This window comes from Malaya genurostris, chromosome 1 (genome assembly GCF_030247185.1).
Source record: "Malaya genurostris strain Urasoe2022 chromosome 1, Malgen_1.1, whole genome shotgun sequence".
NCBI lineage: Eukaryota > Metazoa > Arthropoda > Insecta > Diptera > Culicidae > Malaya > Malaya genurostris.
The window spans coordinates 144793796-144817046 of record NC_080570.1 but is presented as its reverse complement, the minus strand read 5'-3'; the positions used below and the strand labels follow the sequence as shown (position 1 = coordinate 144817046).

Here is a 23251-nt window from a genome sequence, read left to right as displayed (position 1 = left end):
TTGTCGTCGCAGTTCAAATTTCCAGCAAGAATCGTATTGTACAGCTTTCGAACCCTCGGCATGATCGATGCTTCTTGTTTCGGACTACGTTTTGGTTGTTTCTACTTCTTATAGGTTCGAAGATTCAAACAGTCTATAGCACGAAAAACATTTGACTTCGAAGTGCACACTTTTTTGGCCACATCCCGAACTGAAACCTCCTTCTTTTGCTCGAACGCCTTCAGTATACGTTTATCCAACTGAGGGTTAGAAGGACCTTTTTTCGACCCGTTTTCGGTTTATCCTCAAAGGTGTTATCCTCACCGAACTTCCTGATTGTATTTCGTACGGCTTTTTCACTTACTCCTTAAAATTTTTGCTATCTTTCTCAGTGGCAGTCCGCGTTCTGTGCACCATTTGTACACAATTTTTCGACGCTATTCTACTGAAAGTCCATGCATTTCGAAACACACTAATGAAAACGAATAAACAACTGCACAAGTGGTTAGAGAAGAATGTAAACAACAGGACGCAGCCATAAAACTTGACAGATTCTGAACCATTGCGAAATGGCAGCGGTTTTTGGTTGCGTCCATATTTTCTGGGACAGTCTTTATATTTATGAATAAAGTTAAGTTTTGCCAGAAAAAAAGTATTTTTCTTAGTTTATCTCAGGGTTTATTGATTGCAAAAAATACAATACCGGTAGAGAGAGAGAAAATGGAAAATATTCTATAGTTTTGCCTTGCATTTTGGGATAAAATTTTATCTGAACTACTGACAATTAGGAGCGACCTCACTGGATTTATTATTTTTTCCACACGACCTACAACAAAAATCTTGGGCTATATTTTTGTAGAGACTTCAGGGATTATTGAGGGTATCACAGCAATTTATACCATTATTATTTCATTAAGTTTGCCAACTAAAAAGTTTTCCATTTGAGAGACGTTGTAAACTAAATCGGAAACTAAGCTCTTTCGTAAATTTGCTCACGAAGTGCACCATCTTTGACCAATTTATCCGCTTTTGCATTATCCGAAATAGAACAATGAATTGACACCCACATAATAGTACGGAGATTTCAATTTGTGTAATAAATTTAACGGTTGTCTTAAAAGACAATCACCAAGTAGCAATTCTCCTGTAGAGGCGCTTCGGCTGCTCGAAGTAATCCCTTATGGACTCTTGCGTTCAAGTTTTCATGCAATGGTAATTCATGTGTGCAACGTCATGCGCAACAGTGATTTTTAACGAATTTTTACTTGTATGCTTTACATAGTTATTTTTTTGAAAGGCTCTTCTCTGTGATAATAGTGAACTGATAAGTTCTTGTGTTAGAGCATGGAGATATTTCTTGCTATTCGCCAAAAAAAGAACGGCTCATACGAACTGAGTGTCCGACCAACATAGGATTTTTTTTAATTGTATCAAATATAGCGAAGAAATACTTCACTGAAAAAACTCGTAGATCAAAAGTTATCAAACGTTTTTTTCAAGGTCGGTAAAATTTTGCTCACGTTGAATTTAATTTTTGGAATTAAGACTAGAATGGATCTCCAGGGAGAGGTCCAGTTTTTCGCCGAACTTACTGTAGTGAGTCGCTTTCTGGTAATATTGACATGTAGCCAGCTGATGGTCATCGGTTACCAGTGGGTTACATGGAAGTCTTATGTCCGGACCGAAAATAGCATCACAAGGTATAGCCTTCTTTAAGAGCTTGTGTAACAAACGATACATTGAGAACACTGGGCATAATTGTTACACTTTTATTTTTATGAACATGAACTTAGTGAATCCCCTATCGCCTATAATAACGCAAATAGGTGAATAATTTGTTACTGATTAGTAACGGTTATTTGAATTCGCGCTCATCACATATCATTTAAATTCTGTATGAAATTTTCATTGCGACCAAAGTGCAAATGACAGATTCGTTTTCAGCAGATAATTAGCAACAAATGAGTCTCCTTTTTATGGTATCATTGGCGAAAGGTGTTTCGCTAAGTTTTTATTCATGTTAGCATTTTACACTGAAAAAAAAATCATGTCGTCTTTCGGGGACTTTTTGTTTCAATTTTTTTTCAGATAACAAAAAGATCTCAACGTTTCATGCATTTCTAAAACATTTGGCACACAAAAACAAATGTCTGTTTTAAACATAAAAAATTTTGAATAATTTTTTTTCCTTAGTTTTGTGTTTTTAATGTGAATTTTCACGTACGTATCTTCCGTATAAAAAAACACTTGCGTGTAATTCATATCAGCTTTAAAAACTCAAATATGTTGCATTTGTTTAACCCTGTTTTAACCCTAGCACCTAGTGGTGCTATGACACCTTTTTCATATTAATCATATTTTCATAAATATCGCTGGAGGACTCTTCAAAGAAAAAAAATATTTGAAACTTGAATAAAAACTAAAGAGTTTAGTTGCTAATAAACAAACGTAACCTTTTCAATTTGTAAACAGTGGTGAATCAAATTTAGAAGAATGTTTCCCATATTTGCATCGTCGCTCTAAATGACGGTTTCACTCTGTAGCTCTGAAACCGGAGTTCGGATCCGGATGAAATTCAAGAGCGTTCTATGGGAAAGTATGACCTCTTCCATATGAAAATCGATTCAGCTATTTCTGAGAAAAGTGCATATTTTTGCCACACACACAAGCAACGTATACTGTGACCATAATTCATCATTATATCTATCATATTGATCATGAAATCATGAATAATAGTCATGATTTCTTGAGAAGATAAAACAGTTGCTTTTATGATTTTCAATCCCTACTATGCTTATGAATTTCTTTCCGTGTAACGACTCACAAATATAAACAATCAAGATCAGAGAGCGTCGAAGTTCATCGAACAGAAAAAAAAATAATTGGGCCCTCACCCTTCAATCATGCAAATGATCTGCGTGTTTTACTGTAGGCTTAGTTGCATTCCTTAGCGCCGGTATCTTCTCTATCTCTCGACTCGAAAACCCAACCCAAATCGCATTCAGTATTTAAGCAAGTGCTTAGGCTACCCGCGACTCGATCCCACGACCCTGATGTCAGAGTGAAAACAGATCAGATCGTCGTTGCTTCGGGTTTTTGTTTGTTTTTCGAACTACTGATTCTTCGGGCTGCCGCCGCCGATTTCAGTTCATCCATCATCAGCCATTCATTGGTCGGCCGCCATCACGACGCACAGTCTGAAGTGAAGGAAAAATAGATCATTCATTACACGGGCTCCGTCGTCGCACGATTGCCGCAGCAGTGGCGCAACATCGACGCGCTGACCTTGGGGGTTTTGTCTCTTTCGGGTTACGGTTTCGGTTTGAAATTCTATGCGTGTTTGCTTATTTTTTTCTCCATTTTCTTTCTTCACACTGTACTCTGTTGGTTGCGGTTCCATCATTACCTCCGCTGGTACTCCGGCGCTGGTTGTTTACCCGCTGTCCGTTTTACCCCGTCGGTTCCGGCCATACAACAATCGAGCGGTAAAAATAATTGCACAAAATTAAATAATCTTCTCTGTGCGGCATCTTCGTTAGTGACTTGTTTGTTTTGACCTTATTCTTTAGCTCAGCCTACGAATGGAAACTGTAGACTTCTTTGATGCATTGGTGGCAAGTGGGTGTGTGTGTGTACCTCAACTCTTTTTGCATTGCATATGCAGCTGAATGTGGCACTTTGGCGAGCAATCGCTTCTAACATCAAGTGAAGGGGTTGATTTGTGAAGCCTTTTCCTCGTGTACGAACCTTGGTTAGTTGCTATTGCGAACGGCATTGAGGGGTTTTATTACGCATCTTGATTATCCGCAAAAGCATCGTTAGGAACTATTACGGGGGAAGCGGGAGATAGAGAGGTGCCTCGTAATTCTTTTTAATCTCCTATGGGACCAGGGTTTTTAACAGGCGTCGTATTATATGGCATTAGCTTTGAATTTCACGCCCGTGGCATACCGGCACAATTCCGAATTCGGAGAAATAATAAATTCTTGTGTAATAAAACTGTGCTCACTTGTTTCATAACTCTTATTCCAATCAATATTATCCTCGATGACCTCGTACGGTTTGTATCCTGTCATTAGCCACCCAGATTTCTATTCACAACGACTATACACGCTCTAATTAGGGTGCAGTGCCACAGTTGAAAACGGCAACGCTCTAAGATAAATTTATATTTGCACCATAGTTATTCATCGGTACGACCATGTCATGTGAGGGACACAAGAGTTTTCCCTAGACATAAAAATCGTATATCGTACGCTTTACTCATTCAAAACGTACAGCCAGTTCCTGTAATCTAATCTGTAAATTTTATGTCGAAGTCTGTGCCATATTTCTCAAAAATGAACTTCTGCGTAGGAAAGTTTTTGATATCTTCAATATTCACACGTGAAATGCTTCGTGCGTGCACATTTTCTAATTGTGATACCCGTTGGTGAAATGGATATGCAGAAGTGATTAATATGGGAAATGGATCGGACCTTCAGAAGCAGAACTCGAACTTACAAACCTGCACTTCGATCCATCGAATTAATCCACCAATGAGCTGCTGTACAAAAACCAGATTTCAATTCTTTCAATTCCATGTCTAAAAACATCGAGCATTAGGTCTGAGAAAAAAATCTATAGAGCAAATTTTATTTATTTTGATCTGTAGAACAATATTTTAGTGTTTTTTTTTTCCTGAAACAAAACACTAAAACAGAACCTCTAACTGACCAAACCTGCATCTGCCAGAAAAAAAAGTCGAAAACACGTTTTCGTTTGGCACATCAGTGAAGACATTGCACTCCGTTGCAAAATAAAAAGTGTTCTGCAAATAGCAGAAACTTTACGTCTGTTTAGCGGTTCAAATTGAGCAGCCTAGTTAAGCATCAATTTGAACTGCTCTGCACTGATGAGCCGAAAATATTAAAAACGTATTAAATATTATATTAAAAACGGTTATGTGTCCTAGCACAACATTTGGCTAACCCCAAAACGAAACAAAAAGAGAAATCTGGTGGTTAAAAGATGCGTCCGGAAGTTGTACAATGAGATGCTTGCGAAATATGAAAGATGAATCCTCATGAACGACGAAACGTACGTGAAGGTGGTCATTGGCAGCTTCCCAGAGAAAAGTTCCACATAGTCATTGATCGAGATGATGTCCCTTCAAATTAAAATTCGTCTTTGTCTGTGAATCTACAAATAAAACCTATGATATGACCAGGTATTTGCAGCTGCGGGCAGAACATCCAAGTTTTTATAACAAATAAGGGAATGACTTAACAAATGTACAAGCAGGAGTATCTCTAAAAACGTATTCTTCTGTACATTAGAGTTCAAAATGCACCTGTAAATTTTTGGCTCGATTTTGTAAATTGTCACTGCAAGCGGATTACTGCTACAGTGGGATCGAGGCAACAGAGTCGAATTCTTCGAAAAGGATATCAATCCACTCAACTGCCCAACTCAATTCTATCCAAAAATATTGGCAATCGTCAAACAGAAGTTGATGCACAGTAGATATACCTTATGATCAAAAGAGAACCGGAATTTTCATTTTAAAATTCCCGCGCTTGTCCAATCGGTAAACTTTTATTCTCTCAACGTTAGCAACACTTTTATACACATTCTGTCAAATTTTGACGCATATCGTACGATTAGTTTTTGTTTGGCGTCTATACAAAGAGGTTGGAAAATTTTCGTGTGGCGATTTTTATAATGGATGAAAATTTAGAACAACGTGCGTGCATCAAATTTTGTGTTGCAAATGGATTTAAGTGTTCCGAAACGTTGAAAATGTTAGAAAAGGCCTTTGGTGAATCGTGTCTAGGAAAAACACAGGCATACGAGTGGTGGTCGTACAAGCTTGGATCATGATGAGATCCCTTGCCGCCCAACAACATCTGTTACTGAAGTAAAGTCCTGGCATTACATTCCTTTCGTGGAATTTGGCCTTTCTGTTTCAACAGACTTCGTAGCCGAATTCTTAGTGTACAGAATCATTGCATGGCTAGTACTATGGATTCTACCGACACTAAGAATCCTTCCATGTCGGGGCTCGAACATACGACAACTGGCTGCGTCTTATGTATTGAACCACCAACCCGGGCAATCTGTTACTGAAGAAAACATTGAATCGGCGAAGCAAATCGTGTTGCAAAATCGTTCTGTACCGATTAGAGAGACTGCTGTGTTGTTGGGCATCTCTTATGGATCAGCCGAACACATTTTAACTGATGTTTTGGGTTTGAAACGCGTCGCTTCTCGGCTGGTGCCAAAAAAGCTAAATTTCATTCAAAAACAGCGTCGTGGTTGTGTCGCAGTTTTTGGCCAAAAACTCAACCAATATCATCAATCCCAAGCACCGTACTCTCCAGATATGGCCCCGTGTGACCTTTTCCTTTTCCCCAGACTCAAATTGCCATTGCGGGGAACGCGTTTTGAGACCATAGAGATCATAAAAGAGAATTCGCTGCGTGAACTAAAGGCCATACCTTCGGCGGCCTATAAAACTTGTATGGAAAATTGGATCAAGCGTTGGCATGCATGTATTGCCGCAGGAGGAGAGTACTTTGAAGGCGATAATAAAGAAATTTATTAAAAATTGAAATTTTGCGTGTTTTAATAAAAATCTGGTTCTTTTTTGATCATAAGGTATGGCACGAGGCAAGGATTTATTCTCAACTACAAACTACTTGCCAGATAAGAAACTTTCAACATGCGCTTCGTTCAAACATTCTCTTGCTAACATTTCTATTTTTTGCCTTTCTCTATAGAAAGAATATAGAAAACCACTTGGAATAAACTGTCCCGGGCCTCTCACAAAAAATACGTAAAAACCGTGTATGTTTTAGTTGAGAACCAGCCTCTAGATGCCCCAATACCAAATTTCATGACAATCTATCCACTAGTGTTTGAACAACAGGTGATCGTGTCAGACGAGTTCTAGTTTTCATCAAGCTATGGAAAAAGACGCACCAACGCATTCTTGCCTAAAAACAACGTTGCATGATTTGCGGTACGGATTGGTCCATCATCCCCCGTATTCTCCAGACCTGGCCCCCAGCGACTATTATTTATTCCCAAACCTAAAAAGGTTTCTCCAGGGAGAGAAATTTTCGTCGAATGCTGAGGTTATTGCAGAAACGGAAACCTATTTTGAAAGCCTTGACAGTTTTTTTTAAAGGGCATCAAAATGTTTGACCGATCAAATGTGTTGCTCTAGATGGAAATTATACTGAAGAAAAAAAAAGTTTTTACGATAAAAAAGCGACTTTTTCTTCGTTAGGCCCGGGACATATCATTCCATGTACTGCCGTTCTACGCATAATTATCCCACATATATAGAAAATCCTATAGAACATGGGACAATTATGCGTAGAGTGGCTGGCAGTGTAGTAATTGGGTAAATTGACTTTTGATGGAAGTCGCCTAATGTAATATGCTCAACACGAAGATATCGAAGAATGTTTGTTTTTATATGCAGGAATATGTACCTACATCTGATTTATTCGCTCAATTTTCTCGGAGATGGATGAATTGCTTTCGACCATCTTTATTTGATAGCTGATATTGAGTTATTGGTGTGGTAACAGATCGGCTGAAAAGTTCGTATCGTTTCTATGAGAGGGCGCTACTAGAATTAAATCCATACCATTTTCAGTTAGTACCAACCTTCAAAAGATACGTGTATAAATTTGACAGCTGTCTGATTATTAGTTTGTGAGATATTGCATTTTGAGTGAAGCTACTTTTGTTATTGTGAAAAAAATGGAAAAAAAGGAATTTCGTGTGTTGATGAAACACTACTTTTTGATGAAAAAAAGTGCCGCCGATACCAAAAAATGGCTTGATGAGTGTTATCCAGACTCTGCACCGGGCGAAGCAACAATTCGTAAGTGGTTTGCAAAATTTCGTACTGGTCATATGAGCACCGAAGACGATGAACGCAGTGGACGTCCAAAATAGGCTGTTACCGATGAAAACGTGAAAAAAATCCACAAAATGATTTTCAATGACCGTAAAGTGAAGTTGATCGAGATAGCTGACACCCTAAAGATATCAAAGGAACGTGTTGGACATATTATTCACGAATATTTGGATATGAGAAACAACAACGAATTGATGATTCTGAGCAGTGTATGGAGCTGTTATATCGAAATAAAACCGATTTTTTCGTCGATATATAACAATGGACGAAACATGGCTCCATCACTTCACTCCGGAGTCCAATCGACAGTCAGCTGAGTGGACTGCACGCGATGAACCGAACCCAAAGCGTGGAAAGGTTATGGCGTCTGTATTTTGGGATTCGCATGGTATAATTTTCATCGACTACCTTGAAAAGGGAAAAACCATCAACAGTGACTATTATATAGCGCTATTAGAGCGTTTGAAGGACGAAATTAAAAAAAAAACGGCCTCATTTGAAGAAGAAAAAAGTTTTGTTTCATCAAGACAATGCACCGTGTCACAAGTCGATGAAAACCATGCTGAAATTGAACGAATTTAGCTTCGAATTGCTCCCTCATCCACCGTATTCTCCAGATTTGGCCCCCAGTGACTTTTTCCTGTTCTCAGACCTCAAGAGAATGCTCGCTGTAAACAATTTAGAAGAAATGAAGAGGTAATCGCTGAAACTGAGGCCTATTTTGAGGCAAAGGACAAATCGTACTACAAAAATGGTATCGAAAAGTTGGAAGATCGCTATAATCGCTGTATCGCCTCTGATGGCAATTATGTTGAATAATAAAAACAAATTTTGGCAAAAAAATATGTGTTTCTATTAAACGATACGAACTCTCAGGCGAACTGTTATGTGGTGATTTCCAAAATGGTTATACATTTAAATATTCAAGTAATACTAGAGTTCTGTAACCAAAATTATGTGAAGCTGCTTCTGTTCCAATCGGAAATCGGATCCCACAGTTACAAATCTTCAATAACTAGCAGATTACCCATCGGCTGAAAGCCTGTTATTAAGAACCTGATCATCCCACACAGACAAAACAATGCGTATATCCCACGCTCCGTTGACATTTCTATTTAGGTTATATACATTCCAATCAAATTGTGAATAATAGGGTATAATTAGTAGTCGAACGCGTTACGAGTTTTCAATACTTAATCACAATTTTTTTCTCTCCGAATAAAATAGCTACCGGGTGAGTGGTGCATCAGAAGAGACAACCTAACCTACTTTGTTCTTCAGACATACACTGATAAAACAGCACAATGATGGATCGGAATTTTTTAAAGATTCTACGGATCGATTCTTGATTAATACACAATGGGAAAAGAAGAAAATATTTGGCAAAATATCGACTCCATCGATGTTCCGATCCCAATGATTGACTACTAAGCGAAGGCACATTGGTTTCCGATTCCCAGCTCCGGGGTAGTTAGGGAGGTAACGATTAGCAACCAGAAGTGAGACTTCAGAATGTTTCGATTGGAATTTTGATTATGTACAATTTTTTACAATGAAACTCAATTGTCGTATTCGACTCGTCAAAGTACAGAAGCACAAAAGTGATCATGCTCTCAAAGTACTAGGTGTTTGTCTCAGAGAGAATGGTTCTATCAATTTTACTAGTTTGAATGAAATAGAGACTGAACTGAGAAGACCATTCGATTGCCTAGAACTCGAGTGACGCATTTTCAGACTTTGCACGGTTGGAGTATTCTGTTTCTAGCCTCGCCTTGTTGAGCTCCTATAATCTGTGCAATCACCGAGTTTGGTTCAGCTAAATTTGGTGTTACTTTCACATCTTATCGTCACAAATGATGTCACAAACTGCTGTTTATTTTGTGATATGATAATATATGTGTCCTCATTCGAACTTACGTATAATCAAATGGAACTACTTTTTTTAGTAGTATTACGACGCCAAAGTGAGTTTTAATTAATTCATCACGAAGCTATTTCACTGAAGCCAGCCCATCGCCGATTGATCACGGCCCAAGTCTGTCACTCTGGTGTCTGCCGGTAGACATCCGGCGTTGACCATGACACAATGATAATAATAATAATAATAATAATAATAATAATAACAATAATTACCACGTACTACAGAGCTAAGCTCAATTGATTTGTAATCTAACCGCGACGCATACTCTTCCTGACACCACGCGGAAACCTGACTATCCGAGTCCCGTTCAGGGCATTGTGCTGTGTGCCGAGAATTGCAACGACGAGAAGGACAATGAAAACCGACCCGTTACTGTCACTCTTAATTTTCAAGATCACCAGTCCACACAGTCCAAAAACGGCAATTCCTATAATTTCAGAACGACTGGACGGGGCCATATTAAATGCACTTTCCGAATGCGTCCGGCGAATGCTAAATTGTAAACAATTATAAATCCGCCAATCGCCATGGATGGTGTGATGTTCGACGATGGCGCTGGTTGTGAGTGAGTGAGTGTGAACTTCCGCTTGAGTGTAGAGTGGTGACATAGCACGGGCGTGGGGGGCCGTCAGAAGTGACATTTTGTCAGCAAAACGGGGCTCGAGGAGGTTGCACCGACAGCGCGAGCAAGAGTACATTAAGCCTTGTCGTAACGAGATTATGACGTCCGTTGGTTGTATTTTAGCTTTAGTGTTTTTACTTTGCAAGACCCGACAGCAAAAGTACAAACTGATTACGTCAGGCTGTCAACTCTTGTCTTGGGTTTTGTTGTATTTAGTTGTTACTTTCTCCTGCATTCACTAAGCCTCCTGTAGCGACCGACCGGGTAATAACATTCTTTCGGATTATGTGATTTTTATTGTTCCGATTGGGATCACACCTGTGTGGTTCTTTGCCACACGGGAAGGAGAGCCGATTTAGTTTTGGCCTGCAGGAGCTTTTTGAATTCCCAGTGACTTGCAGAATATGTCTGAATTTTCTAGCCGATCGTACTCAACGACCCGTAACTTCAGAACCGGAAGTCAGATTTAGACAAAATTCAATAGAAGCCTATTTTATAAATTTTTACCTTTCTCTATAGAAACGTAATAAAATTGCTGGAAAATCCGACTTTCGAACGGAGCCTCTGAGACCCATAGTGCTGGATACCATTCGACTCAGCTGGACGGGATCGGAAAATGTCTTTTCTTTTCGCATAATTTTCTCTGAAATGGCTGAACCGATTTTAACAAACTAAGGCTCACTATCTTTACGTTTCGTCTTAGACTCGTCAGTGCAGAGCAGTTCAAATTGAACTGCTTACTGCGAACTTAAACAGTTCAATTTGAACCGCTAAGCAGACGTAAAGTTATTGCTATTTGCAGCACACTTGTAATAAGCACCGAAGTGCTAAGTCTTTCCTGACGTGCCGAACGAAAACAAGTTTCGACTAATACTAGCCGATTCAGATGGTAAAGCTCGAAAGAAAGAAACTAAGGCTCGTTTGAAAACTACAATTGGATTGTGAGCCGAGTTGGCATAATTGACGTAATTGACCAAAACGCATTTTTTCCAGAAAGTAGCCAACGATTAGGTTCATATGTATTACTACTGATACAATTGTTTTCGAGAATGTTGTCGAATTTGCGACGTAAACGTTGAACCACGCTTTTCTGAACTAATCCAAATAATCTTAATGAATTTGTGTTGAAAATGTGTATGTGTATTTAACCTATCCCAAGCTCCACTGTCTGGCAGCGGTTTACAGGAAAAATATGTTTCCATGTGTTTTGTTTCTACATGTAAATAACTTTAGTCCAGGAATCGGGGAGGCGTTGTCTGAATAGAATTCCGAAGATCCATTTCATATACAGAACAAATCGTGTTCCGAGGTCACCGTTCCATCGACTAGCCCCGTCTAAATGAAATGTTCGCATCAAATGGATTCCAACATTACAAAAAGACTTTCTCCCTTGCAATCGACGCGTATTTAGTTTATGTTCTTCAGTTTTGTATGAATAATAACAATTTCTCTAATCTCACAAATACTCGAGTTTGCATTCAATGTTTAATTTCTTACCGTTACAAAACCTTGCAAACCTTGTGAACCAGCCAATTACACCCTTGGAGTATAGTATGAGATTTCACACTTCTGAATATTTTTTCTATAAACGTTCCTGATTAAAACGCTTATAATAAGAATCAGTGGCGTCTAGTGACAAAATTTACGGGTTGTGCACTGATTTTGTGGTATAATATCAGATATAACAGTTCGTTGTAATTGAAAACTAAAGATTGAGAAAAGGATATTCGCTTGTATTTTTCAAGACAATGAAATAACTATATACTTTTGGATGGGAACTTATTTCGTAGCATCGATACATAAGGAGAATTCGGTTCTCTCTCAATAAAACCGCTGCGAAGTTGCAACTGAGACAGCAATTTGATTTCAACTGCCATAAGCATAAGCCACTGAAGGTGTGCACACAAGTTCGCACGAAACCAAAAGTGACAGAGAGAACAACAAATCTCAGAGCTGAGCTGAGTGATTCCTTTTCTTCTATGCAGTAACTTATTTGCACGGAAAAGACACTACAACTGTGACAAGAGATACTAATTTTAAGTTGGATGTATATGAAATCTGTGTAAATACACGCAGCTTCGGTGCACAAGTCAAAGCACTCGAATTCGCAAAGAATATGTGCATATTGTGCAGTGAATAAAAATCGCGACCTGATTTCTTCGAATAAATAGAGCATCTAGAACATAATTGAATGCGGATGGGAACGCAGTTAATTCCTTCAATTTGACCGGTTGTACAGTGCACGAGGCGCACATGAGGACGAGACGTCACTGATAAGAATAGAATTACCATTATTCAAAAACAAAAAGTTATTCTTACGTCTTAATTTAGCTTTATGCGTCAAATTATATAAGGACGATACGCGAAATGCAAATTTATGAATCGTAAGGAATCCTGCAAAGGTTTAAATATACTTCAGCAGTTGGACGTCAAGGTGAAATACTTGACCTATTTGAAAGATTTTCAATAAATTCCGCATTTCAAATGAATTATTACATACAAACCAATTCGCACCCTCTCATTCTGCTGGTAACGCAGAAGGCGATAGCACCCAGTCGACGCCGTTCTATTGATCAAATGTCATCATACACATACGGGGAGGCATTAGATAGGAACTTGTGAGCACTTAGTTATCTCACCTTTTTACGACCGTTTTGTGTTGTAGATCATCCCAAATTCGTGTCAGAAATTATCCTAACGAAAAAAAAATGTTTTACTTGGATTGATTGAGTGACAAGGGAAAGGCATTATCGCACCCTTGGGTGGATTAAGAAGAGGTTCCCTCCGGCGAACGACCAATTGGGTTAAAGTCGGGGAAAAATGAACGGTATAAAAAAGAAGAGGTTTTTTTTTTATTTTTTCAAATCGAATTTGCTCGTGAAGGACAAGATCTTTTTTTAGCTTTTTTATTCTAAAACTTGACTAAATATTTTGGAGCAATTACTAGTAAAACATATTTTTGCAGGATTTGTCTTTTTTCGGTAAAAAAAAGTTTGGCCCTTTTCAACAAACTATTTAAAAAAAACAACGTTTTGACGTTAATTTGATTAGTGTTCATTCAAAAATAAAAAATTTGAAGGCATTTCTCAAACTTCAAATTTTTGATTGAAAAAACAGACATTTGCACAGTCTCTTTGGTCAGTTTTCACTCCACAGAACGCCAGTTTGTCTTAAACTGTATCGTTTTTAGTCTGTTCTCGAGATCAAACTTGGCGATGGTTCCATAATTTTTTTGTAAACATTCCTTGATGTATATTTCGCTGTTCATTGAAGCAGTGGTTATAAAGGGTTTCGAAATTTTACCGCAGCTACAAATTGCTTGCCAGACCATAGCTTTCTTATCAAATTTTTCGACTTCAATCGATGTCTCGGACTGATTTAACACTTGCTCTTCTCGCACCGTATAATATTGTGGTCCGGGCAAGGATTTGTAATCGTTCACGTAGGTTTCGTCATCCATGATTATGCAGTTCAAATTTCCAGCAAGAATATTGTACAGCTTTCGAACCCTCGGCCTGATCGATGCTTCTTGTTTCGGACTACGTTTTGGTTGTTTCTGCTTCTTATAGGTTCGAAGATTCAAACGTTTTTTAGCACGAAGAAGATTTGACTTCGAAGTGCCAACTTTTTTAACCACATCCCGAACTGAAACCTCCTTCTTTTGCTTGAACGCCTTCATTATACGTTTATCCAACTGAGGGTTAGCAGGACCTTTTTTTTCGACCTGTTTTCGGTTTATCCTCAAAGGTGTTATCCTCACCGAACTTCCTGATTGCATTTCGCACGGCTTTTTCACTTACTCCTTCCATTTTTGCTATCTTTCTCAGTGACAGTCCGCGTTCTGTGCACCATTTGTACACAATTTTTCGACGTTGTTCTGCTGAAAGTCCACGCATTTCGAAAAAAACTAATGAAAAGGAATAAACAACTGCTCAAGTGATTAGAGAAGAGTGTAAAAAACAGGACGCAGCCATAAAAATTGACAGATTCTGAACCATGGCGAAATGGCAGCGGTTTTTGGGTGCGTCCATACTTTCTGGGACAGTCTTCAAGCACCATTAGAACTTTGTGCGTGGCATACCATTCCTTGTTGTTTGTTGAAATGGCAAGATGCAAATTCCAGCCATAACAGAACGAAGCCATTTGTGCTACTTGAATAAAGGTAACATATGTTTTTTTTCAGGAACTCCTGCACATAAAATATTTGATGGTCTCGCGATGTAACGGAATGTCTTCTAGACGAGATATTTATTTGCGAGCTTTGACAACATCAAGTGTTTGAAAATTACTGCCACCTGTGCAATTTAATATGCTTTCCATTCCAGAAAACTGTTTAAAGTCTTAACGTAGTTTCTCATAATCCTGTGCCACGGAAACAAACTTTGTCGGTATCTTCGTGTCCACTTTCCGCTATTGTATTCTGGTTGAATTGGATTCACCATCTTCTTGTGAGTCGACAGTTCGTAGGCAGCAGGTGACACTTCGGACGGCGAAGAGATTTCGATTCCCCTTTCGATTCCCCTCCGCGGTTCAGTCTTCCTGGCAGTCGATAGAGGTCCGTGTGAGTAGTTCGGATTTTCGCGATGCGCGAGCCAAATTTCGAAGCGTTGCCGCTTTTTCATCGATGCCGTTAAAACTGTCTCGGTAGACGGCTGCCCTGTTTAATAAAGACACCTATGCATAACATAACTAATCAGTTTACTGTAAAAGTAAATTTTTAGTAGCGGATCTGTTTTGAACAACGACAGTTATCAATAGCGTTATCAAGCGTTTCCAGAATATTAACTTATGATGCTTCTGATCGTCAAGAACAAAGTTCTACAGTTGTTATTCACGCATACAAATCCTTAAAAAAATGTAAGTAAATTTTCATCAACCAAACGATAATGGCGCCACAATTGCACTCTCTCATTAGCAGCACTTAGCGCCAATTCATTTCGCACTGCAATTCCGAATCGTTAATGTGATCGCCGCGGTAAAGTTTTTCGCTCGTTGTAAACAGGTCACCGCGCTCGATTGGTGAACTTTCGGCGCGTGGAGTTGTTCCATCAGCTACGTCGTCGTACAGCTTAGTTTGTTTATGTACGATTGGTGGGAGCTGTAAATAAACTCGGTTAAATTTGACTACCCGTTAAGAGTGCTGTGTGTGCCGTTTCCCGATGTCCTCACCGACTTGGGTGAACATAAATTGAGGTTAGATTAGTATGTAATCTTCATGCAACTGATGTTGCGATTTGGGGCGAATGAGTTTTCATGAATATTAAACTGTTTCTTTGCTCTATAAAACCAAATAGTAAAAATGAGTAAATATAAGAAAGTTAGAATTGATTTTCGGTTGGAATGTGTAGTCTTCAGGGAACCAAACTGGTCGGCTGCCAAGATCACTCAAATCTAGGAGGAATTTGGAACGAAAACAACCGAACGTTTCTTTCGGGAAATTCGTTTTAGGGACTGTGATATGATATTGCAAAAAGAGTTGATTGTAGAATTTTTATTTTGGTTTTGGGCGATGAGCCAAAGGAGTAGGACACAATTTATATTTCATACAGTCAGAAGACGAATGCGTAGAGTATCGTGATCTCAGTTTCTAACACTAAAGAGTTCCTTGCGTATCCAAGGAAGACTATTCATATATACCAGTTCGTGATATTCAACCTTTACGAAACCTTCCCCACACGAAATGGCTCTGTCATTTTCTCAGTTTATATTTTCCCTGAGGTCCATGAACTACGGCGAAGAAATATAATCCAATAAATTCGAACCAATTAAGAAACGCATTTGACTGGTGGCACTTGAAGCAGACAATTAGTCGTTATGTGGTTTCATGCTAGCCACTTTATACCTAAAATTGAAATAACTTGTTCGGATTGACTCAATTCTGTTGGGATGAATCTTTCTGCACTGATAGATCTCGTTCGAGAAGGAGGCTCATAATTATCAGAAATAAAAGTAAATTGGTATCCTATTAGCAGTAATTCTTCTTGAACACAGACCTATGTTTCAGTTGGCTGCGAGAATTTACAAATGACGTCAGCAATTTCACTAAAACATCACTGGATCTGCTTGTTTGTATGCGTAATAAATGAAATTTTCTGTATATGTTCATTACTATTCAACTAACGGTTCACTGCCTGATTTGTATAACGGGTTTCATTGTAGCATAACTCTATCTATATCTTCGTTTGACTCAAGTTTATTTTGTTTTACACTAAATATATACTCTATATATTTGTTTAGAATGTTCAAGAATAGCTGAGATTTCGAAGGATACAAGCTTCGTTTTGTCGGTCTACTTTTGTATTTGTATAAAACTCAGAATTCCAGTTGATTCGAATCTATTTCCGTCTGCTGGCAATTTTGATTCTATATTTTCAGTAGATTGACCGGTATGAAGAAAGATTAGAATTTGCTTCACTAACACAATGTCGGTAGGATATATTTTAAAGTTCTCTAGGTGAAACTACTTTAATGCGGGCTCAGAAAGGTTTTTTGCTGTCTTTCAATCAAATCAAGCCTACCAGGAAGCCATCTTTTGATAAATACCAAAAATAAAAAGAAGTGGCCCTGGTTTCCTCATTCCAACCAATTGAACATTTTTTAGCTGAGAAACACCTAGTACTTTGAGAGCATGATAAATTTGAACGACTAAGCTTTAATGGGTAGAATACGGAAAGGTTAGGAGAATTGAGTTTCAACTTTTGAGTTGATATGACTTAGGTTAGGTATCTGTTGAGGTTCTTGTCCATTCAAAACCTTCTTGGAATATAGGCCTTAAAGTCTACCGACGTAACCGTATGACATTAGTGAGTTTTTTTTGTGGTCCATACTCGTGGTATCATACTCATTGTTATGCATTATGAGGAAGTGCCTGTTCATCCAAAAACTCCTTGGATGACCGAAAATATTCATAAAACAGATCAGAATAGACATGTAAGCAATATGTTGTTCAATGACTATGAGCAACATTGATAAATTATAGATACGTCGCGGATTACTCGAGTGGATCCTAAGATCTTTTTTTAACTAAGAGTCTTGGATTTACTTGGAACGTTCCTGAAACAGATCAGAATAGATGCGCTCTCAAATTGGCTGTTCAATATAGCGCTCGAAGGTGCAATACAAAGATCTGGCGGGCAGCGAAGCGGAACCATCATCAATAAGTCGCATATGCTCCTTGGTTTTGCGAACAACAATATTAATGTTGGTGTGGATCGTAGAGCTGTGGAAGAGACTTTTGTGTACTTCAAGAAAGAAGCTGCGAGAACATCCCAGAAGGTGTCGGATCCGAGGAAGAGATTGATGGGGTACGTTCCGTGGTTGTTGACGGGTCCATACATCTTGGAACACTAATAAAATGCGATAATGGTGTTATCTGTGAGGTAAAATGGCGTTTTGCAGCCACTAATAGAGCCTTGTACGGAAGAGACCTCGCACTCGCTGGGTGTGTGCAATCGAGGAAGAATGGCGTAAAATGGCGTTTTGCAGCCACTAATAGAGCCTTGTACGGAAGAGACCTTGCACTCGCTGGGTGTGGGCAATCGAGGAAGATTCGCGTGCAACGGGCTCTGTTTTCCCGACTGGAGAACGGCGGCTCAAGATCGAGTATCCTGGAATTCTACAATTCGTTCGGTCTTGTTTCGAAGACGTGATGTGCACCATTATCGTAAATAATGGTGAGTACGCTTTTCTGGTGAGATTTTGCTACGTGCCAATCATAGCAAAAGAAAACACGAGAATACTGAAAATTGGAAATATAATTTTCTCTCATTTGTAAAAAAATAGAACAAAACATGTAACAAATAAATTTCGATACACAGAAGGCTTCGAATTCACTTTGGTGGGGTTTTCATCGCTCTCCAGGGACGTGTTCTGAAATTCATAAAACTTAGCACGTTAAAACCAGCAACCGGACTTCACAGTCTAGAACCGTTGACTTACCGGCATCGATCGATCAACAGACGGTCGTTGGCTTTTCTATTCGGATACAAGGAGGCTGAGGAGGTTCCGCACTTGGCATCCTTAGTTTCGGCGGAACTGGCCGTTTTGGCCCGTGGTTTCGATTTGGTTGCCGAACCATCGGCCGCTTGTCGACGCGAGGTTGATGGTTCCGGTGGCAATCGGGTCGGTATTTGATCTTCCAACACAACGGGACTGGCCGTCGGAACTTTGACCGGAGAAGAAATCATAGCTCGCAATTCTTTATTTCCCATTGTTTGCATCGTGTTCAGAATGTTGCAGTTATCGCAGAAGGCATCGTCCAAAAATTGGACCGTTTTCCCAAGAGAAAAGTAGCGCTTCAATGTGGCGTGGTAAATTTCCCGATGCAAGTAGTCCAGTTCCGGCAGTATGAGGATCTGGGAATGTAATAATTATGAATGCAGAGCTAGGACGTATCCGGCTTATACTTACACTGATGCCGTGTTGGACTATCTTCATTGCAATGATTTTGGTTCGGTTTAGATCGGAGAGATCAGTTTCCCTAACTGCGGCGATAGTTTCTTCGGCAGTGACACGGGATTGTTGCTCTGTTTGTCTTGAGCTATCGATTATTCGTCCTGCCGATTTCTTCACCTCACAAGGTTCCTCTGATTCTGCATCGCACAATTCCGCAGCGATAGTCTTGCCAGGGGTTTCAATATCCGCGGCGCCCTTACGATCTACTGCATCTTCCTTCAAGACCTTCGTCTCTTCGTCTTTCAAATTTGTTTTTTCAAACGGCATCTTCGTCGGAGGACCAGTATATTCCAGTTGAGCCTTTGGTGAAGCAACATCAACCGTTTCTGCTTCATCAACTATGCTAACTGATTTCGTACGAGGCTCTACTCCAGGTCTTGTCGAATCGACTCTACCGATTGACGATTTAGGGCCGGTCCGCGTTGAGCTAGCCTCAAGCTTTGATCCGGCTGATTTTGTACGAATTCTTGCTTTTGGGATCGCCGAATCAGTTTCAACAGTTGAGCTCAAAGATTTCCTTTGACTGATGGCACCTACAGTTCCACTGATTGCTCTGGAAGGTTTTCGTGGTCTTGTAGATCCAGTATCGTCGAATGCTTCAGGTGATTTCTTCCGTATTCCTGCTCCAACCCCGGCTGAACTTACTCTACCGGTTGCTCCGGTAAGCTTTGGTTTAGCTACAACATCTCTCTTATCAGTCCTTTCGATTTCTCCGGCTGATTTTGATCTAGGTTTCGCAGATTTTGGTGGATCTTGTGAAGCCAGAGTAGCAGCCATTCCATAACCTGCGTCACTCTTGGCTCTGGACGACTTCAGTTGTGTATCCTTCGGATCTCTAACCGAATCTTCCAGATCCAAATCTGCTTTATCAGTTTTACCAGTCGATTTCGTAGCTTCAGGCGTTAGCTCTACTGTGATGTCGAAGTCAATTTCACCAATGGCTCCAGTAGATCTGACCCGAGTTATTTGTTCCTGAGCGGGAATGTCTCTGGAACTTGTTGAGTCAAGTGCTCCGGTAGATTTTCGACGAACTGTTCGTTCCGGTGCGTCGATGTCTCTCGGACTTTTTGAGCTAAGTGCACTGGCAGATTTACGACGAACTGTTTCCTCCGGTGCGTCGGTATCTCTCGAGCTTTTTGAGCCATGTGCTCCGGTAGACCTTGGACTGGTTGATCGTTTCGGTGCGTCGATGTCTCTCGAGCTGTCAGCACCAACTGCTCCCGCAGATTTTCGACCAGTTGTTTCTTTCGGTGCCTCGATGTCTCTGGAACGTTCTGCGCCAAGCGTTCCATCGAATTTTCGACCAATTGTTTTTTTCGGTTCCTCGATGTCTCTGGAACGTTCTGCTCCAAGCGCTCCTTCGGATCTTAGACGAGGTGTTCGTTCCGGTGCATCGATGTCTCTCGAACGTTCCACACCAAGTGCTCCGGTTGATTTCGATCGGTCTCTTTGCGTATCTCCTGATTTCGGTTCAACGCTTGGCGATGACCTTGCACGCTTTTGTAGCTGCTGTAAAGACCCGGCTACGGTTAGGCCTCCTAATCTCGCGATTTCCTCTTCCTGTTCCTTAACTACACTGTTGATGGTTCGAATCTCGGTTTTCAAGTCCGCAATGGTTTTCAGCAATTCAGCATTATCACCGGAATTCTCCAGCAGCTCTTTGGAGTAAGCTTGCGCAGCGGCTAGTTCCGAACGTAGACGATCGATGTTCTTCTGTAGATCGTTGTTAAGTTGCATGGCGGCATCCAACTCCGATTTGTCGGTGAAAACATTAGGATCAGACAAGTATTGGTTCAGTTGTTCTTTGGTAGTCTCCAGCTCCGTTCTGGAAGCCGCAAGTTCGTCCGCCTTGAGTTGTTGTCTCTCCTCCAGATCTTCAATTCTCGATTGGTAGTTGGATAGCGATGAACTAAGCCGTTCGTTTTGAATCGAAACTGAATCTAATTCCGCAGATTTTCGAGACAATTCTTCTCTGGCTCTAGCGAGCTGTTTCTGTAGTTCCAACGATTTCGATTCTTCAGCTTCACGATCCGCCAGCTCCTTAGTTCTCGTTTCGTAGTCACGCCGAAGAAGATCGACTTGACTCTGGGATGATTCTAGTTTTTCCAGCAGTTGTTCGATTCTCTGATTGGCGTCTTTGAGTCTCTTTTGATGTCCTGCCAACTCATTCTCCAACACTTCGATACTGGTCAGCAATGCCCGTTGTTCATCCTGACATCTCTTAAGTTCTTCTATCAGTTGCTGAACTCTGGCGTCGTTACGATGATCAAATTCTCCCTGTTGATTCTTTAATTGTGCGATTTCCGTTTCCATCCTTTTACAATTTTGACAGCTTTCCACCAGCAATTCAGCTGAAGTCGACGGTTTCGATAGAGTTTGAATCGATGAACTTGCCGTCAGTGGTTCCTCTATTGCCGGCACTCCGTGATCCTGTTGCCAGTGTTGATCATACTGAAGACTTTCCATGCGTTGATTAGCTTCAACAATGTAATCGTTTTTACGCTGAAGTTCTTGATATTGCTCGTCATAGAGCGCCTAGAATGAGAAATGAGAGCTCACTAACTCTGAAACGAATAATTCAATCCACGTCGAATTACCAGCAAATGTTCCATTTCATCTTCAACCTTTTCGCGGTGTGCTTGTTCGGCCGCCAACTGTCGCTTCAATTCCGATAGTCGCACTTTACAGATTGAAGCCTTTTGGACTTCTTCCTTCAGTTCCCGTTTCTGCTTCCGAAGCTCTTCATACTCCGCCTTGAAAACGATCAGTTCGGCTTCCAGCTTCTCGCAGTCATCGGCACGCATCCGATTGAAGTTGGCTTCTGCTTCGGCGGTGGCCAATCGCATTCGGTTGTCAGCTTCCTTGCCGAGTTTCATCAACCGACACCGGAGCAGTTCGTTTTCTTTGGCCACCAAATCGTATCGATCGGCACGATCTTTTAGACCAACGATGACCTCCTCCAGGTCTTCGATCTGTTGTTCAAATTCGTTACGTTCCTGTTCCAAAATTGCCGACTGTTGTTGAATCAACATCTGATCGTGAGATTGTTGTTGAGCCAGTTTCAACTGTTCCCCGAGCGATCGTCGAGTTTGCTCGTGTTGTTGCACGGTTTCATTCTTTCGTTTGATTTCGTCCTGCAAATTCACGATAAGACCAGCCAAATCGGATACCTCCATTTGCATCAGATCATCTCTGGACAACTCGAACTGACCTTCGGGCTGTGAAACGAAATAATACCGAATTAAATGATTTACTTCTAAGGTTACCAATCGATCAACTGGTCCCACATGTGGCACTGCTTTTTTGAAGCGAGTTTTATGAACTCCATCCAGGATGTATTTGGATCTTTTGTCCTTGTCCAAAGCCCAAGCCCGCCCGTCGGTACAGAACTCGTACGTCATGAGGGCACCATCGCTTCGTTTGCGCTCCGGGGGCTTCGGGTCTTCGTTACGGAATGCAACATTGAAAAAATCCTTCTGTGTGGTGTACGACATGTTGCGATGTTTCGGATGCCGCGAATCCTGGTGATTGCCGACAGGTGTGCGTGTGTGTGACTGACAGCTCGGGCTCGAGGTGAAACAACGGCTCACTGCGATTTGCTGCAAACCGAGCGGTGCGTTTCATTTAGGTGGAAGTTTTTTAATGCTTCCTTATGAGAATATTTTAATTCATCCATTTATGATTACATTTCGATAACAAAAATAAAACAGTTGCAAAAAAGATTTGTTCAATTAATACACCAATTACTCTATCTAATAATAAAATCATGGTACTATTTAATGCAATACTGATAGAATTTCATGTTAAACTGGTTGAAAAATTAGGAACGTTTCAGTCGATGAAAAATTTATTTTTGATAAAATGTTCGTATTACAAATGTCCAAATTAAAATCGAAATGGAAAAATGTGCAATTTTCTGAAATATTTCACAAATTATCAATAAAATTTGAATGTTTTATTATATTTTTCGACGAGTGGTTAAGATATGGAATGCAACTAATTTTCTATCACGAAACAACTTTATTAGCCAAAATATATTTAAAAAAACGTTTACAAGTAAATTGCATTTAAGTTACTAGTAAATCATTAGACATGGCACTTCGGTTCAAAAATTGTAATTGTAAATAGCATTAAATTTACGTATGCCTAGCGGTTTACGTTGAACTGTTAAGTGGCGTTAGTGGTTCAACTTAAACAGCTAATGCATTGATGAGTCAATAATGAAACGTGAAAAAACAGTCATGTGCACTTTTAATTTGTTTTTTTTTTGCTACAGTTTCTATGTTAACTTTAAATCTTGCACGAATTTTTGCTTGGGATACCGCAGTTATTGTTATCTAGATCAATGCGAATCCCACAT

General features: G+C 40.0%; 2 protein-coding genes across 2 annotated transcripts in view; one reads left to right on the top strand and one right to left on the bottom strand.

Annotated features, from left to right (window-relative positions):
* LOC131426050 (uncharacterized) overlaps positions 1-23251 on the top strand; it is a 115193-nt gene that overhangs the window by 15993 nt on the left and 75949 nt on the right. The window lies entirely within an intron of this gene.
* On the bottom strand, positions 18174-22466 carry LOC131426051 (CAP-Gly domain-containing linker protein 1-like). The gene is made up of 5 exons (XM_058588470.1): positions 22179-22466; positions 21489-22109; positions 18847-21426; positions 18376-18791; positions 18174-18306 (listed from the first exon to the last, which is right to left on the bottom strand). The coding sequence occupies exons 1-5, from the start codon at positions 22383-22385 to the stop codon at positions 18267-18269; spliced, it is 3864 nt and encodes a 1287-aa protein (XP_058444453.1). The 5' UTR covers positions 22386-22466; the 3' UTR covers positions 18174-18266.

Coding starts and splice junctions, on each gene's coding strand:
- LOC131426051 (XM_058588470.1), bottom strand. CDS start 22,385: ATGTCGTACACCACACAGAAGGATTTTTTCAATGTTGCATTCCGTAAC. Junction 21,427..21,488: donor ATGAAATGGAACATTTGCTG/GTAATTCGACGT, acceptor TTCTCATTCTAG/GCGCTCTATGACGAGCAATA. Junction 18,307..18,375: donor CTGTTGATCGATCGATGCCG/GTAAGTCAACGG, acceptor TATGAATTTCAG/AACACGTCCCTGGAGAGCGA.